This window comes from Terrapene carolina, unplaced genomic scaffold (genome assembly GCF_002925995.2).
Source record: "Terrapene carolina triunguis isolate 2854851 unplaced genomic scaffold, T_m_triunguis-2.0 Scaffold139, whole genome shotgun sequence".
Lineage (NCBI taxonomy): Eukaryota > Metazoa > Chordata > Testudines > Emydidae > Terrapene > Terrapene triunguis.
The window spans coordinates 3181928-3201016 of NW_020664490.1; the positions used below are offsets into that span (position 1 = coordinate 3181928).

Genomic DNA, 19089 nt, shown 5'->3' on the forward strand with positions numbered 1-19089 from the left:
TTTTCTATGGTGCTCATCATTATAGTATATGAGTGTTTCACAATTTATTTTCAGAACACCTCTGAGACGAGGAGGTATTTATTTGTTCTGTTTTACAGATGGGGAACTGAGGCAGAGAGAGATTCAGGTCAAAAGTATTCACTAATTTTGGGTGCGATACCTAGGATCTGATTTTTCAGAGTACTTAGCATCATATAGCACTTTATATGCACAAGCACAGCTCCCGCTGCCTCCAATTGCAGCTCTGTGTAATCAGCACTTCTGCCAATCAGACCCCAGGATCTCAAGTCAGGCACCTAGAAAATGAGAAACACACAATTAGGGTTTGCCTAAACAACCCTCAGCAGTGAGCCTATAAGCCTGGGTCAAAAGACTTCCTAAAAATAGTCACCACGCTACAAATAGCTGTGTAGGCATTGCAACTCAGGCTGGAGCTTGGGCTCTGAAGCCTAAAGCGTGAGCCGCAAGTTAAAAGCACTGTTTATACAGCTCTTTTTAGCATGGTCATGTGAGCCCCGCAAGCCTGAGTCTGTCAACCCAGATTCGGAGGTTTGCTGCCATGGGCTGCTGCCGGCTGTGCAGACATACCCTCATTGACTACTCTGAAAAATTTGGTTTAAGTGACTTGATTAGCATCACATAGGAACTAAAATCCAATGTACCAGGGCAGCATTCAACTGCCTTCTCTTTCTGTAATCCCCTGGCTCATTCACTACACATCTCCCAACTGGTGCAAAAAATTAAGCAATGGCCCGACAACAGACTCCTTCAGTACACAACCCTGATTCATCCTCAGAGCAGGTCTGTCCTATGCACTGAATGAGGCAGATATTCTGTGGAAGAAATTGTATATGATCATGTAATTGAAGACTGTATCATAATGCATACGCACCTGGGTCTGAATTAAGGTTTCACAGGCAACCTTAATTGTGGTATTTTCTAAGTTTTAAGTGCTTGACTTTGCAACTTTGATAATGTTCTTTTAACGGATTTTTGTGTATACTTTTCTATACTGAAAAAAACAGCTGAAAAAAAACAAACTCCATCATATGCATCATATTGACACCCACATGGGTCACCAGCAGGGTTGAAACCTTTACATCCATAGCACAGCTCTCTGCCACTTGTGCTAATGGAGTAGGTGACAGCAGAAGTTGTCATTCTCTGTGTGGACAAGCACTAACTAGAGGTGATACACACACACTTTGCCAGAGGGTTTCACAGATATTTGCTGCAGCAGAGGAATGGTGAGACTCAGGAACGTTGGGTTGCATTCCAGGCTCTGGAGGGGAGTGAGCTCTAGTGGGCACAGGTTCTCCTACCTGTGCCCCCCAAGCTTGACCCTTTCTGTCACATCCCTTCCAAACTGGCCCTGTCCCAGCCTTGTCTTCCCCACTTCTAGCTCCTCATCCCAGTCCCAATCTCCCTGATTACCCAGCTCCAGTCTCCATTCCTCAGGCTCCTCATCCCAAACCAAGTCTCCTTTGCCCAGTAAATCCTTGCCTCACCCCCTGGATTTTTCAATCCGAGTCTTCTTGTACAGCCATTCCCAGTTCCTATCCCCACCCTCTAGCTACTGAACCCTAGTCTCTTTGCCTAGCCAGTCTCTCCTTCCCTCCCACTTCCTCATCTGCTCTGTCTCTCTTCCCTCCAATCTCCAGATACACTCCACATCCCCATGTTCCCTATCCCTCCTGACTCCCATTCCCAATCTCCATCCCTAGACTCCTTGTCCAATCTCAGTTCCCCTCTTTCCCATCCAAGCTCCTTGTCGAAGTCTTTGCCCACCCAATCACAGTTCTTCCCCCTCACCTCGACCACTCAACAGATAGTTGTTGCTCCTTCTCCCAACTTCTTCCCACAGCCCCACTTGTTCCCAGTCCAGTCTCCCATGGCAGGTTCCTTGTCTCAACCTATTTGCCCCCAGAACCAATTCTTGCCCCTTTGCCTTCCAATCAGGCAGCTTCCTCCTCCACACTGCCTGGGTTCAGAAGGGGGGCATTAGGAAAACAAGAGAGCAGCTTCCCACCCTCAGTTCATGTGCCTGCCTGACCCTGGCCCAGCCACAGGTGCCTAAAGCTGCAACTGCAGGTAAAGTCCTGCTTAGCCCTGGGCTGTAGCATGCCCAGAGTGGATGGAATCTTTGGGGAATTAGCTCCAAAGATCTAGCAAGTCTCTGGACATATGCAAATGGACTTTTCAAAGGCTTAGGGCTGGTCTACACTAGAAACTTACATCAGCACGAATTCAAGAGCTCTGAAGGACCTCAAGAATTAGGTGGCAGACCAGCTCTCAAAAAATATGGAAAAGCTCATTAAAACGAGCTATGGTGTCCACCCTTTTCCCATTACTACCCATCTGTGATGGGGTGCACCAACCCCATGCTAGGCTTGAAGGGATTAAAGGACAATACTAGGTCCAGGTAACCCCGCCCCTCCACACCTGCAGAGAATGCCCCAACTGGAGAAGGGATCAACTCAGCTCGGAAGGCTGGGGAGGAAGACAGACCTACTGGAAGGGCTCCTGGACAAGAGCACCGGAGAAGTCTACTGAGAGGAAGAAGACTGTATGTTGAGCGCAGTTGGGGCTGAATATTTACTTATCTTTTCTTTTTACCTTATATTGGACTTTGAGCTGGGGGAGAGAAGCAGATGGTAGGAAGTGACCAAGGGAGGGTAACTCAGGGGGACTCAGGGTCAACAGTGTCTGGCATCCTAATTAGGGCCCTGGGTCAGAGCCCTGTGGAGTGGGAGGGCCCAGGCTCCCCTACCAACTGGCCCCGGTGCAGGAGGGGCTTAAGTCTCATGCCCACTTCATTCCCCATCTGGTAAGAAGAGAGACTGGACTGAAAGACTTTCCCACTGGGAAGTGGCACTAGGTGTCAAGAACTTTTTCATACAAGCTGATTTCCCCCTACTGCTGGAATGCTACTTTCACCTTCAAATATACAAACTAGACTGCACCTTAAACTCTAATTAACATTTTTCATTCAATGGAGGTTACAATGGCTTCTTAGTCACTAACACCAGTTACCTTAACGCACACATTTGCTACATATCTTCATAGCTCTGTATCAGGTGAATTCAAAGCAAAATAAAATATGAAGGTTGCTGTTGCTACCTATGTTGAGAGCTGTTTCCTGTTTGTCCCCTGTCAGGATCCATATCTTGATTTCTGCTTTCATTAGTGTTGCTATAGTTTCTGGAACACCTGCTTGAAGGCGGTCCTCAATGGCTGTAGCTCCAAGAAGCAGTAAATCCTAAAACAAACATCAGAATTTGAGGGGTTGTTTTCTTTAGGCCAATATCAGCTTAGACCACACTTAAAAGGGAATTCATGACTGCATGCTGCACCTCATCACTAATACAGTGTTTTGACAAGAGATGAAGAAGTTACTCACCATGTGCAGAAACAATGGTTCTTCAAGATGTGTCCCCCTATGGGTACTCCATTGTAGGTGTGCTTGCGTCCTTGTGCTGCTGATCAGAGAACTTCAATAGCAGTGTCCAGTAAGCCCACACATCCGCTGTCTCTCCTCGTGCTGTGCCCGAGGCTAGTCAGTGCGTGCGGGCTAACCCCCCTAAGTTCCTTCCCTAGCACAGAGTCATTGACAAGAACTCCAAAGTAGAGGGAAGAGGGTGGGTTGTGGAGGGACACACATCTTGAAGAACCATTGTTACTGCACAAGGTGAGTAACTTCTTCTTTGAGTAGTATCCCTATGGGTGCTCCACTGTAGGTGACTCCCAAGCAGTATCGTTTCTGGAGGGCCAGGACTTCAGAGTCTGGTCCATTACAGATGGCAGTACTGTGGAGCCAAAGATGGCGGCGGAGTCTCTGGTGATCACATAGTGTTCTGTGAAGGTGTGGGCTGACACACATGTCGCCGCTCTACAGATCTCCGAGATAGGAACATTCTTGAAGAAGGCAATGGATGAGGAAATCGACCTTGTGGAGTGTGTACAAACAGTCTGGAGGGGTCATACTGCAAACTTGGTAACACTGTCTGATGCAAGTTGAGACCCATTTGGAAAGCCTTTGGGCTGATACTGCTGAGCCCTTGGATCTTTCCGCAACAAAGAGGAAAAGCTTAGGGGACTTCCTGAAGGCCTTAGTCCTGTCCAGGTAGAAGGCCAGGGCTCTCCTGACATCGAGGGTATGCAATATAGCCTCCCTGCTGTCTCGGTGAAGCTTGGGGTAAAAGATTGGAAGGTGAATCAACTGATTCATGTGAAACGGGGAGGTAACCTTAGGGATGAATTCTGGATGTGGCCTAAGAGTAACCTTGTCAGTGAAGAATATATAGCGGGGATGCACCATCAGAGCAGTTCTCTCTCCTATTCTCATGCGCAAGGAAATCACTATCAGGAAGGCCATTTTCATGGAAAGGTATGTCAGTGAATAGGTGGCCATAGGTTCAAAAGGAGGCCTAGTCAAAGCTTTCAGTACCAAGCTTAGGTCCCACATGGGAGTCAGAAGTCGAGGTTGTGGGAAAAGGTTTACCATACCCTTGAGAAACCTGGATGTGACAGCACTGAGTACCCCTCAACAGGCTGGTGGAAAACTGTTATAGTTGCTAAGTGAACCCTGAGACAGCTTAGAGATAGACCCCATTTCATTAGGGTCAATTCATAGTCTAGGTAGGATATGTGGAAGAGTCACAGATGTCGGGGAGATTTGTTAAGAAGAGCACCAAATCATGTTTGCCAGTAAGTATGTCAAGTTAAGGACTTTCTGCTGTGCAACAGAACCTCTTGTACCTCCCTTAACAGGAGCTTTCTAGATGTTGGACCCAAGCAGAACCCATGCCTTGAGGTGGAGAATCCCCAAATCGGGATGTAGGGTACGTCCTCTGTTCTTTGAGAGGAGGTTCGGAATGGCTGGGAGAGGGATTGGTGGGCACGTTGTGAGCTGTGACAGGTAAGGGTACCAGGTCTGCCTTGGTCAAGTAGGAGGAATCAGAATGACGTGGGCTCCGTCTTTATTTTCTGCGGGACCTTCAATAGTAGGGGAAATGAAGGGAAGGTGTTATTATACTGACAGATGAAGAGAAGGGAGTTACCGTAAAAGTGGAGAACCAGTGTTGACAGGGCCAATTCAATCAGGGTGGATGTAGTCCACTCCCAATAATTGATGAGGAGGTGTCAATACCAGGAGAGGGAAAGTTGCTTTTTGTAGTGAGCCAGCCACTTCCAGTCCCTATTCAAGCCCAAATTAATGGTGTTAAATTTGCATATGAATTTTAGTTCTACAGTTTCTCTTTGAAGTCTGTTTTTGAGGTTTTTTTGTTCAAGTATGGCTACTTTTAAATCTTTTAAATCTGTTATAATGCCTGCATCTGTAATTTTCACTCCATGCATCTGAAGAAGTGGGTTCTTTACCCATGAAAGCTTATGCCCAAATAAATCTGTTAGTCTTTAAGGTGCCACCGGACTCCTTGTTGTTTTTGTGGATACAGACTAAGAAGGCTACCCCCTGATACTTGACATCAGGCCTGAGAGCCACCTTCATGAAGATGGTCATCTGTCAGAGCTCTCTGTGCTTACGAGATCGTGGAGGGAGTTGTTGGCAAAGACCACACTTTTGCTGGATGTGGCCTTCCCTGAGACAGTGAATGCACTGGGAGTGCTTGTCTGCAATCGGGATCGCCTCTTTGCAAGTAAGGCACTTCTTGAAGCCTGGGAAACCAAGCACACCCCATTGGTGGGGAAGGGTCCCCAGTGGGGGAGAAAAGAGAGGGGGAAAATAAAGTATTTTTTAATTATTATTTTCAAGGGTAAAATAAGAAAGGAGAAAAAAACTAGAACTATAACTAGGAGACTAACTAGCTATAGATATATAAAATAAAGCAATAGTCTTATAATAGCTCCATCTCTAGCCATGGGCAGTTGAGAAGGAACTGAGGAGGGTTCGCCCATGCGTGCTGACTAGCCTAATGGCGCAGCACGAGGAGAGACAGCACATGTGCAGGCCTAGTGGACACTGCTACTGAAGTTCTCCAATCAGCAGTGCAGGGACACGAGCACACCTACAGTGGAGCACCCATAGGGTCACTACTCAAAGGAGAAACACAGTACGGTAATTTTTTGTGTGGTTCTTCTATTTCCTCTGCGTACAATCCACATTTTAGAGGTGTATAATGGAGCCAAATGTTTCTGATCAGAAAAATGGCAACATTTCAAAAGCAATTAATTGAAGTTACACAACTTTAACGTTAACCAGTGGATGAACATACATACTGGTGCATTCATTAATCACCATAGCAATATGCTTGAACGGTCACAATCTGTATTTCTTAAGCTCACAAAACAGAAATCACCTAGAGTCACATCATTTAAACTATTTCCCCTCCCATAAAATGTACACACAGCCTGCATACAATCACTCAAGGCTAAAATTATTGCAATTATTTACGGACATAATCACATCATATGTAACACAAATGGAATGAATATTGAACAATCCAAGTATCTGTACTGTATATACATATACCATATTCCTGGAAAGAAAAAGAATGTCTCATACAACTAGTTAGTGCTACAGAGCTTTGCATATTTTTCTGAAATTTTAGGGCCATTGCAGGAAAAGATTTGGCCATGTTACAAAAAATATGGCAGACAAAATGCTGCAGAAGTAAAAGCAGCAAACTCTGCCAAATAAAGCCGCAGTCCTATCTGCCCGTTTTAACCCTGAAAGCATTTAAGTAATTCATCAGCCAAAGGAGAGGGGATTTTTTATACATTTTGTAATCATTTAACTTAGTTATTTGTAACTTTACAGATATTGTCCAGGAAAAATTTCAGCAGCATAGACTGAAAAAAGTGTCTTTTGGATTGAGAATTAGAAAAATAAATATGAAAACTGGAGTGGATACAACAGTAGAAAAGTGAGAAAGAGCGAGAGTGTGCATACGTGTGTGTAATATATACATATATTCCAGCAGCTGTATTTATTAATTCAACATGTGATACATTTAGCAAAATAATCCTGCTTGAATCATAGAATATCAGGGTTGGAAGGGACCTCAGGAGGTTATCTAGTCCAACCCCCTGCTCAAAGCAGGACCAATCCTGCACTAAATCCCCAAACAGCCCCCTTAAGGATTGAACTCACAACCCTGGGTTTAGCAGGCCAATGCTCAAACCACTGAGCTATCCCTCCCCCCAGACTATGAAACTATTCACATGCATAAGGTAAGCAGGATTTAGCCCTCAGCAGCATAAACGTCTGCAGTTGTTACCTTTTCAATGATCTCATAGCACTCCTCCATCTTTTGAGTTCTGTCTTTCAAAATTGTGCTGGTTTCATTATAAACATTTAACCACTCTCGATAAGAATTTTCTGACAGGTCTGCATATGCAATGCACAGAGTCCTCAAACCTACAAAACAGAATATAGATGTTGCACACATTAACCTACTGATGGGGAGGATCGCATCATTAAAATCCTTCTGTTGAATGAACCAGCTGATGCTAAACACCTGGCCCCCTCACTGGAGTCAATGAAAGTTTTGCACACATAAGTAATGCAACATCGAGCTCTAGAAAGGCAAGACAATCTCCCAGTACAGTTTGGAAACATTTGGGTTTTTCCACCAACTTCACCCAAATGGGGCAGATTATGAATTTACTGACACTGGCGTAAATCTAACCAATTCCATTGACTACCCTGGATTTACACCAGTATAACCAAGATCAGTAGCTGGCCTAACATGCACAAACCTCTCCCCAATTTTCAGCAATCTAGTAATACTGGAGCAACAACAGTGTCATCTTTCATCTAATTTTCCATTTGAGGCTGAAAGTGATTTGTTTTAAATGTTAATTACTATAAGTTACACAACCCCAATGAGGTTGGTAAATATGATCATTATTATATTTTAACAGCAGGTATTTCATATATGCAATGCTACTCATCCCAAATTATTGCTCATCCCAACACTTCCTTTCAGAAAAGAGAATGTATTCTCCCCCTCCGTGCATGCATATAACTCATAGCTATATGAATGGGAGTTACACCTACACAATACATAGAGAATAGGCCCCTTGGAGTATGAAAGAGATCGTTTTATTAGACGGCTGATCAAGTTTAACATATATGAGACCATGTCTACACTACAAAATAAGTTAACCTAATGTACACTGGCATACAGCTATTGCAGTTATTAAATTGCTTGTGTGTGTGTGCACACATGGCACCTTGTGTCGGCACGTGGCACCTTGTATCGATTGTACTGTCAGTGTGGGGCATTGTGGCATGGCTCCTGAAAGCCAGCAACAGTTGATGTAAGCGTCAACCTAATTATAGAAACTGTGACTCTACGCTGCTCAGGGAGGTGGTGTTACTGAATTGGCATAGAGAAGCACTTACGTCAGCGGGAACCAAATTTAAATGAAGACTCTTCCACAGCTAGGTCAACACAAGGCATCTTACATCAACCTAACTGTGTAGTGTAGACCAGGCCTAAGTAATGATTTTTATTCTGGCATGGGTCAGTCAGCAAAAGGAGGAAGCATGCCATATAAAATAGAAAGGCTTTATTATTTGGGGTTAGGGGAGTTCAAAGAACAAACTGGAAAAAATAGGACTTAGGAAAAAATAACCATCAATTCATGTTTTTACAGTAATAAAGTAAAAGGTATATAAAATGAACAAAGACCATATCCCTTTTAGCGCTTCCTTGTGAATGAATGTGTCATGGATTTGTTACCAGTAAAATAAAAAGTTGGCATGTTTGATCTTAGATTGTAAGCTCCTGGGGCAGTGCCAGTGAGCCAGATTCAGATATGAATCTACATGAGTTGAAGTTGTAATGCACATCTTTTTCCCGGCTCTTTCAGCTTGTATGTTACACTAGTTTAGACACTTAGGGCCTAATTCTCATCTCTTCTGATTTTACACTGCTGTAATTCCATTGATTTCAATGTAGTTACTCCTGATTTACACGTGTAAAAGTGAGATCAGAATCAAGTCCCTACTCTCCCTTATTCTTATGCAGGACTCAGTACTGCTCCCACTGAAATCAGTTTCACCATGATTTCAACAGAAGCAGGATCAGCTTGTAAACTCCTTTTTTAGACTTACACATGGGTAAGTGAGTTTACCTTACATATACGACACATCACCCTATGAATTTGTCTCTGTGTCTTTATTTTTGTCTTGTTCAGCACTGAACAATTTGTTGGCATTTAAAAATTAATACGTAAAGTACTAATAATAATTCAAAAAATTAATTCATACTTGCATGTTGTTTCACTTACCTTCTGTGGCAAAGTATTCAAGATGCAATAGTGTTTGCTCCATATACTGGGAATCTTTTGAAAGTCTCTCAAAAATAACATTATCCTATCAAAACCAAATTAAATATAAAGAGTAAATTCACATGTAAACTCTTCACTCATGTACCTACAATGCACAAGTGTTCGACCCCTCTATATCTAACTGATGTGAGGTGCCTAAAGTGGACATGATAATATCTGAAAATGAAAATACATACCATAATGAATTTTGGTTTACCTATGAAATGGATCTAGCTCCACTTAGAAAACCAAAGCTGGAATATTACAGTTTCTACCACCATATATGAACTCCAAGCAGAAGTGAAAAGGGGTGGGATACTGTAATTGCTTTGCAAATACAAAAACACACATTGTTTCTTTAGATTTTTCTTCCCTTACCCCAAACTTGTTACACTGTTATTTAAATTTAGAATACAGTGACAGCAAAGATGGAATGCTCCATTTTGAATTACTGAAGTGAGACTGGGTTTTCCAAGAACAGAAGAGTCCTGAACAATAAAAAACACAGTTCCAACACAGATCCATACTTAAGAGTTTATCTTGCAATTCTTACTCAGGCAAAACTCCCATTTATGTCAACGACAGTTTTGCCTAATTAAGAAGTCAGAACAATAAGCAACATAGGTTGGATTCCATTGCTGAGAATTGCCTTAGAAGCACCATCCACTACTGCCTGTGGTTATTTCTGGGACTGATAAAGGTCTGGGGTGGAGGGGAAATGAAGGGAGAAAAGTTGCCTGAGAAATCAGGAACAGAAAAAAGGTGTGAAAGACATAAAAGAAAAGGAACTTCATTTTTAATATCTAGATGAACTTCAAATATAGTTGTACATAAATAAATAATTTATAATATCACTTTCATTATTTTATGAGACAAAGACAGGAATATATTCAGGGTTCTGCCCAATAAATGCAAACTCACTTTCAAAAGTTATGGCAACTATTTTTCTTAAAACAAAACAAGTTGATTTTTGGTGTCATTCTTGCCTCCCCTGATCTTGCGATTGTTGCGGCCCCTTTGCTGCTGCTAGAGGGTATTCTCCTGTTCCCACTGAAGTCAAGGCAAAACTTCCACTAACATCTATGTAGCAAGATCAGACCCACAATATCTCTCCTCTTTCTTCTTCCCAATGCTAGTTCTGTGATGGGTAACAGCTGTAACATTCAGCAACACAAAACTGACAGAAAGAGGAAGAAGGAGCACAGCAGTGTGAAAATGCAGATGTCAGACATGGTCAGTTCTGTTGGGTCCAGATTTGTGTGTGACTTTCAAAAGTTTTAAGCAATGTATAATTACAGTGGCCTTGATTCACCTCTGTTATTCCACTTTCATGTTGACATAACTCCACTGAAATCAGTGGAGCTACGCTGGAGTATAGTAGAGATGCATCCAGCCCTGAATTTCAAATGATTTTTTAAAAGTGTGTTTAAAAAAACACACACACTGTAGTAAATTAGAGCCTTACGGTAAAACGTCACAGAAGTAGCACTGTTAAAATAAACAGAGATTTAATTCCACATGATAAAACTGAAATCACTTTCCACTGAATTTAAAGCCACACCCTGCTGGAGTTGTTGATGCCTCTCATTTTTTACAGTCGTTTCATTTTGATACATTATCCCTCCTGTTGGTGAAAGTAGAAGCACAGCATATTATGAGCAGGGACAACTAGCAGCAGCAGCAGCAGAGATGGGAGAAAGCAGATCACGAGACAGGCAGGGCTAAATGCTTGAGAACCGACTCCAGTTTTGAAGGTTCAGACCACAGTGTTTAGATGTCTAACTTCCTGACTGTACCTGCACATCAGGGGAGACATCCTGCCTGCACTGAAGTCAATGGCAAGACTCCCATTGACTTTAACGCAGGCAGGATTTCACTTCAGGCACTGAGAGTCCTAAATACTATGTGTGCCTGCAAACAAAATCAGAGAACAGGTTAAGGCTCCTTAAACATTCGGCCCCTAATATGTGCAGCTAACAGATATTCATTAAAAGGGACAACATTTCAACATTCTAAAAACAATGTGACTGCTGCAGCAGCTCGCAGTATTTCCACTATTCTCTGTTAGTAGTAGCGGATTACTTACAGCCCCTTTGCAATACAGACGTAGTCGCCCCGTTGGAGTTCGAACTATTACAGACATTCTCTTTCTGTTACTATGAGAAAACAAACAGTCATTTTGAATTATTTTAATAATAATATAATATATACTGATCTCATAGAGCTGGAAGGGACCTTGAGTCCAGTCCCCTGCCTTCACTAGCAGGACCAAGTACTGTCCTTAATAGTTTTTTTTCCCCCCAGATCCCTAAATGGCCCCCTTAAGGATTAAACTCACAACCATGGGTTTAGCAGGCCAATGCTCAAACCACTGAGCTATCCCTCTCCCCAATTTTCTAATCAGATCTATGGTTCTAGGAGTAAAAGCACAGTCTGATCCACAAGTTTTCTTCCATGCGCTTGGCACATTTTAAACCAGGTCATATAAAAACACTCGTAAATGTACAATACATAACAATCTTACACATGCCGTTTCCATCTTCCGATCCTATGCTTCTTTAATCAATATGAACATAAATGGCCTGATTTATAGTAGTTTATGGCATACAGATGCACACCCACATTTGCATTCCTAATGTACACGGGCAATTACTGGGACTGCCTAAACTAATCTGGTATTTCTGAAGTTGGTAATCTGCATGCACAGATATTGGCTCATCCAATTAATGTAATTACACACAAACAAATTAGGCATGAATTGCAAGTGAGAGTTTCTATGCCTAAAACTTTTGAAAATCATGCCACAAATAATTTACCATAACTTTTCAAAAACAAAGATAAACTCACTGAACACTCCAGTTCAAAAATACAATTGATTATCATATAGAAACGTGTATTTTGTTGAACCTGATACCTTGCTCCCAGTGCTGACACACACTTCAAGATTGCAGGGGTAGAGTGCTCATCCTCTGAGAAAGAGGGAATGCTTTGCACTGCTTAACTACTACCACTCCTCTAGATCTTTCTTAAGGAATAAAACTAATGGGCTCCCATCAGGGTCCCACCTAATACAGAAGGATGGTGGCTAAGAAGTGTGTCCTAGAAGTTCAAGGAGGGAGAAGATTTTGTGGAGTGTTGTGTCCAGTTCTGAGTTCCACATTTCAGGAAAGATGTTGGCAAATTCGAGAGAGTCCAGAGAACAGCAACAAAAATGATTAAAGGTCTAGAAAACATAACCTATGAGGGAAGATTGAAAAAATTGGGTTTGTTTAGTCTGGAAAAGAGAAGACTGAGAGGGGCATGATAGCAGTTTTCAAGTACATAAAAGGTTGTTACAAGGAGGAGGGAGAAAAAATGTTTTTCTTAAGTCTGAGGATACAACAAGAAGCAATGGGCTTAAATTGCAGCAAGGGAGGTTTAGGTTGGACATTAGGAAAAACTTCCTAACTGTCAGAGTGGTTAAGCACTGGAATAAATTTCTAAGGAAGTTGTGGAATCTCCATCATTGGAGATTTTTAAGTGCAGGTTAGGCAAACACCTGTCAGGGATGGTCTAGATAATACTTAGTCCTGCCATGAGTGCAGGGAACTGGACTAGATGATCTCTCAAGGTCCCTTCCAGTCTTATGATTCTATGTCTGTGTGTGTGTAACAAGGCTGGAGGTAATTAATATCACTGTTGTATATGGAAGGCAACACCTTTAACTCTGGACAGCAAAAGATACTAGAAAAATATCAACAGTTTGGAGGGAATTCAGAGAAGAGCAACAAAAATTATTTTAAAGATTTACTTGCAAAAAAAGAATAAAAGCGTATGAGGAAAGAGTTAAATTACCATGGATATGCTAACACTCTACCTTATGCATTTTTGACCCCAAGAAGAATTGGTAGAATTGTTTAAGCAGGTATAACTAGGAGTAATGGGATAAAAATGAAAAAAAATTAGGCTGAATGTTAGGAAAACTACGTTTGGGGTATATTAGATGGCAGAACAGTCTCCCATAGGAAGTGGTGGTAATCACTTGAATCATTTCTAACTGGACACTCAAGAATATACTGTAGGGAACAATCCTGCGCTGGCAGGGGTATCAATTAGATGACTTAATGGGTGTTTTTCACTTCTAAGTTTTATGTATGTTATTAAGGGACCTAGGCACTGTTCCCACAGATGAAGCAAGAAAGCTGATTTCATAAATCCTGGCAAAATGCCAATAAAAAGAATACTATCAGCACACTGTAAACTATGCAAACAAACCTCCTGCTTTAGGAGAAATTATTCAACAAATGAATGCAGGGTTCTTCAAAACATACAAAGGAGTGAACAATGGGGACTTTCATGTTCCTCTTAATTTTGCCTTACTAGTAAATTGCATTTTGTGAGTTTCCCCCCAATTTCCAAAACATGGATTCGTTCATCTGACATGCTACGAAGCTAGGCAGAATCTCCCACCACATGGAGTTTTGTGCCTCTTTCCAGTAGCAATCTGTGCACTAAAGATTCAGAAAAAAATTCCTAGCAAATAATTAGCTTTATTCTTACATTCAAAACAAAACAAACTACATAAAAAGAACAGTAGGATTTCAAAGTAGAGCATACACAAGTCAGGAAATGTCAAAGTTAAGATTGGTCACACAACCTTAACTCTCTCTGCAACTTTAACTCTGCCCCTTGTGCACACACATTCAGTACCGAGTTTGAGTCTCCACTTCTCTACAAGACTTTTGTAGAGAACAGACCGTAGAATTGGGTCCTGTGAATGAAGCAAGGGTACATAACAAATAGGGCCCTTCCAAATTCACAGTCCATTTTGGTCAACTTCACAGTCATAGGATTTAAAAAATCATAAATTTCATGATTTCAGCTATTTAAATTTAAAATTTCACAGTATTGTAATTGTAGGGGTCCTGACCCAAAAACGAGTTGGGGGGAGGAGGGGTCACGGTATTGCTGCCCTTACTTCTGTGCTGCTGCTAGTGGCGGCGCTGCCTTCAGAGCTGGGCAGCTTGAGAGTGGCGGCTGCTGGCCAGGAGCCCAGCTCTGAAGGCAGAGTTGCTGCCAGCAGCAGCACAGAAGTAAGGATGGCATGGTATGGTATTGCCACCTTTACTTCTGCACTGCTGCCTGCAAAGCTGGGCCCTCAGTCAGCAGCTGCCACTGTTCGGCTGCCCAGCTCTGAAGGTATCAGCACAGAAGTAAGGGTAGCAATACCGCGACCCCCCTAAAATAATCTTGCGACCCCCCTGAAACTCCCTTTTGGGTCAGGACCCCCAATTTGAGAAACGCTGGTCTCCCCTGTGAAATCATTATAGTATACGGTAAAAGCACACAAAAGACCAGATTTCTCAGGAGGAGACCAGATTTCACGGTCCATGACATATTTTTCATAGCCATGAATTTAGTAGGCCCCTAATAATGAATGAGACATGGCTTAGTTCAGAGCCTCAGTTTGGTTGAAATTCTGAGGATATTTTGGAAATAACAGAATGCAATGGTAGAATTAAAGTATATTGTAAATACCCAGGCACAAGGGGACAGAGTAAAGACTTTTTGAGCAATCTTAGAATTGGCATGTCCTGACTTTTCGGTACTTCACTTTACAACCTTTTTAAAACAAACCAAAAAACAAAAAGTTTTTTGTAGAACTTTGCTTCCTTCTGTGCGCACCTTCAGTCACCATATGGAATGAACAAGGACTCCTGGTAAGTCCGATAAGATAAAGTACATGGGAGAGCATTTGTCTTCCTCGTCTCTTGGACTGAACTTTCTCCTGACAGGCTTTGCCCTGTTGAGTCTCCTACTCACAGCAGATATGTAGGACACTCTTTTATCAAAAAGAGTCCAGAAGCTCTGCAGCAAACTAATGAGCCAGGGGAGCTTCCACCCTCTCCTGGGTCCTGGAATTGTGTGAGCAACCTCATCCTCTTTGCTAGAGTAAGATGCTACTATGGATGAGGGAGGGACAGGATAACAACAAGAGAGACTTCTATCTGTGAGCCCAAAGAGAATCCATGAAGGGCCAGAAAAGATCCCTGTAGTCAAAAGATGCAGGGACTTTCTGTGACCAGAAACCCTTCTACTCCCAGTGCTTGGGTTCCTGGATGATGACTCCACTCCCTTTATGGAGGTCGCAAAGCAAGTCCAGACATCCACAAGATCCAGTGAGAGCCATGGGGGCACATCTGAGGAACATTCAGAGAAGGCAAGGAAGAGGGAAACACAACCTAGACAAACCTTCCCCCTCACCATCCTCTTCCTCTTCAGCAGGCCAAGTCAACTTGCCACAGAAATAGGCAACAAAGAAGGCCCAAGCAACAGCTGAGTCAAACCTGGCCTTGGTCCACAGAACTGAGGGAGGTCAGGCATTAGAAGTGGCAGAAAAGCCCAGTCTGACTGGTACAACCCAAACCCAGGTGCAAAGCACAAAACATCTCCATCTTCTCAGCAGAGGGAGAATCTATGGGCCTTACCCTGTTATGCTAAGGTTCTCTTACACAGCCAGAGTGGTCAAAGGATCCTTAGTGTAAATGAGAATTAGGCCTGAAGTGGTCTCCTGCTGGGAAGCAGAAGGGACACTGGAATTTGGGTGGTCAGGCTGCTCCCAAAAAAGGGCATGAAATTTCCCTCAAGTGGGAGATTCCCTCTACTTGTGTGGAAATCATGAATTATATTTTGCACTTATACAGTGCTTTTCATCTGACATTCTCGAAGCATTTTATTAAGGCAAGGTGAGAATCATTAGCCCCATTTTACAGGTGAGGAAATTTAGGCGCAGAGAAGTGAAGTGATCTGCCTAAGGTCACACTGAAAGTCTCTGACAGAGCTAGAACTAGAAAAGATGTCTCTTGACCCCCACTTCCACGTCTGACCACTAGACCTCTAATTCCCATTTGTAAGAAGGAGCAATTTATTCACCCCAGATTGAGGGAAATGGCAAATCTAAAGGAAAATGGATGATTTAACTAGCCAACCAACTATAATTTCTTTAGATTCCAGTGAACCTTTTTTTGCGACCAGGGGCTGCTAACAGGGAGTTTCGCAAGGGAGTTCTCCAGGTGAAGGAGGAGCAATACAGCACCCTTTTGGGGTAAGTGACTGTCTGTAGTATGTGTTTGTTTGTGTTTGGGGGTTACTTGCTGTGTGCTGAGCTTGTGTTTGTCAGTCTGTTTGTTTGGTTGGTTGTTTGAAGGACGGTGTGCTGTGGCTGGCAGTTGGAAGCTGTGAGCTTCAAAGGAAGGTTTGAAAGCTAGAAGCCTCTGGTAAGTGCCTGAGCCTTAATCAGTGGGCGGAGCATTCATACAGGCCAGGGCTTTATAAAGCAGTGCACAAGCGACCAGGGAGCTTTTGCGAACAGGGGCTGCTAACAGGGAGTTTCGCAAGGGAGTTGGGAAGGGGGCGACGGTCCCTTGCCGGTTCCATCTGTTTTCCCTTTATTCCCCTTAAAACCTATAAACCAACTACATTCAAAACTTCTTGCTTAAACAACCCTTTCAGCGGATAGGGGGCTGCAGACGGGAGTTTGAGAGGGAGTTTGACAGAGGGAGGCTTACGATGGTTAGGAAGACCCGCAACACCTGTGCCAGCACTGCTTCTGTCTCCTCCATCTGCGCGTGTAGCCAGACAGAGCACCTGAGCATGGATGCTTCTACCCAGATCCTGGTGTGGTTTTGCAGAGACTGTAACTTGCAATTTCCACTTACTGATATCCAGGCTGGGGGGACCATCCAATGTGAAAGGTGCCTGCTGGTGGAATCTCTCAGGCAGCAGGTGGGAGAGCTACAGGAGGAGGTGGCTAGGTTAAGGAGCATCCGAATCCACGAGCAATTCCTGGACAGTGTCCATGTGGAGACAGCTGAGGTAGCTGTCCCAGTACACAAGACTGCTGATACACCACTGGTGGAGGAGGAGATGGCTCAGGGTGGACACTGGCAGCTGGTTACTTCTGGCAGCAGGCAGTGCTCCACCCCTGCTCTGAACCCTCCCGCCATGGTAATAGGTAACCATTATGCTCTTCTTGATACAGGAAAGAAGGAATCACCCCCTATAGTAAAGGAGGAGAAGCCTCGTACCCCTAAGGCTTTGAGGTCTGCTGCCACCACTGCGAATAGGAAACATAGGGTAGTGGTGGTCGGAGACTCTCTGCTGAGGGGGACGGAGGCGCCCATCTGTCGCCCTGACATTTCATCTCGGGAGGTATGCTGCCTGCCGGGAGCCCATATCCGAAATGTTACGGAGGCATTGTCGAGGATTATCCAGCCCTCTGACTACTACCCCATGCTACTCATCCATGTGGGCACAAATGATACTGTGCGGTGTGACACTGAGTGGATCAAGAGTGACTACAGGGCTCTGGGAGTACGGGTGAAGGAGTTTGGAGGTGGTATTCTCTTTGATTCTTCCTGTCAAAGGTAGGGGCCCGCGCAGAGACAGATGCATCATGGAGGTGAATGCCTGGCTGCGAAGATGGTGTCGCCAGGAGGGCTTTGGCTTCCTCGACCACGGGATGCTATTCGAGGAAGGACTGCTAGGCAGAGATGGCGTTCACCTTTCAAGGAGGGGAAAGACCCTATTTGGACACAGACTGGCTAACCTAGTGAGGAGGGCTTTAAACTAGGTTCGACGGGGACAGGTGAGCAAAGCCCACAGGTAAGTGGGGAACATGGAGACCTGGGAGATGGGTCGGAAATGAGAGGGAGTGTGGGCTATATTGGCAGAGAGAAAGGAGGGTCAGGACAAAACTGGGAGGAAAGATCAAACCAGGATCTTAGATGCCTATATACAAATGCGAGAAGAATGGGTAATAAGCAGGAAGAACTGGAAGTGCTAATAAATAAATACAACTATGACATTGTTGGCATCACTGAAACTTGGTGGGATAATACACATGATTGGAATGTTGGTGTGGATGGGTACAGCTTGCTCAGGAAGGATAGACAGGGGGAAAAGGGAGGAGGTGTTGCCTTATATATTAAAAATGTACACACTTGGACTGAGGTAGAGATGGACATTGGAGACGGAAGTGTTGAGAGTCTCTGGGTTAGGCTAAAAGGGGTAAAAACCAAGGGTGATGTCATGCTATGAGTCTACTACAGGCCACCTAATCAGGTGGAAGAGGTGGATGAGGCTTTTTTTAAACAACTAACAAAATCATCCAAAGCCCAAGATTTGGTGGTGATGGGGGACTTCAACTATCCAAATATATGTTGGGAAAATAACACAGCGAGGCACAGACTATCCAAAAAATTCTTGGACTGCATTGCAGACAACTTTTTATTTCAGAAGGTTGAAAAAGCTACTGGGGGGAAGCTGTTCTAGACTTGATTTTAACAAATAGGGAGGAACTCGTTGAGAATTTGAAAGTAGAAGGCAGCTTGGGTGAAAGTGATCATGAAATCATAGAGTTTGCAATTCTAAGGAAGGGTAGAAGGGAGAACAGCAAAATAGAGACAATGGATTTCAGGAAGGCGGATTTTGATAAGCTCAGAGAGCTGATAGGTAAGGTCCCATGGGAATCAAGACTGAGGGGAAAAACAACTGAGGAGAGTTGACAGTTTTTCAAAGGGACACTATTAAGGGCCCAAAAGCAAGCTATTCCGCAGGTTAGGAAGGATGGAAAATGTGGCAAAAGACCACCTTGGCTTAACCACGAGATCTTGCATGATCTAAAAAATAAAAAGGAGTCATATAAAAAATGGAAACTAGGACAGATTACAAAGGATGAATATAGGCAAACAACACAGGAATGCAGGGGCAAGATTAGAAAGGCAAAGGCACAAAATGAGCTCAAACTAGCTA

General features: G+C 43.4%; 1 protein-coding gene across 1 annotated transcript in view; it reads right to left on the reverse strand.

Annotated features, from left to right (window-relative positions):
• LOC112112818 (phospholipid-transporting ATPase IB-like) overlaps positions 1-19089 on the reverse strand; it is a 422105-nt gene that overhangs the window by 318230 nt on the left and 84786 nt on the right. Inside the window, exons 19-22 of the mRNA XM_026653425.1 lie at positions 11384-11453; positions 9259-9343; positions 7239-7378; positions 3121-3259 (exon numbers count right to left, since the gene is read on the reverse strand). Coding sequence (XP_026509210.1) covers positions 3121-3259; positions 7239-7378; positions 9259-9343; positions 11384-11453 — 434 coding nt within the window. The remainder of the gene's footprint in view (positions 1-3120; positions 3260-7238; positions 7379-9258; positions 9344-11383; positions 11454-19089) is intronic.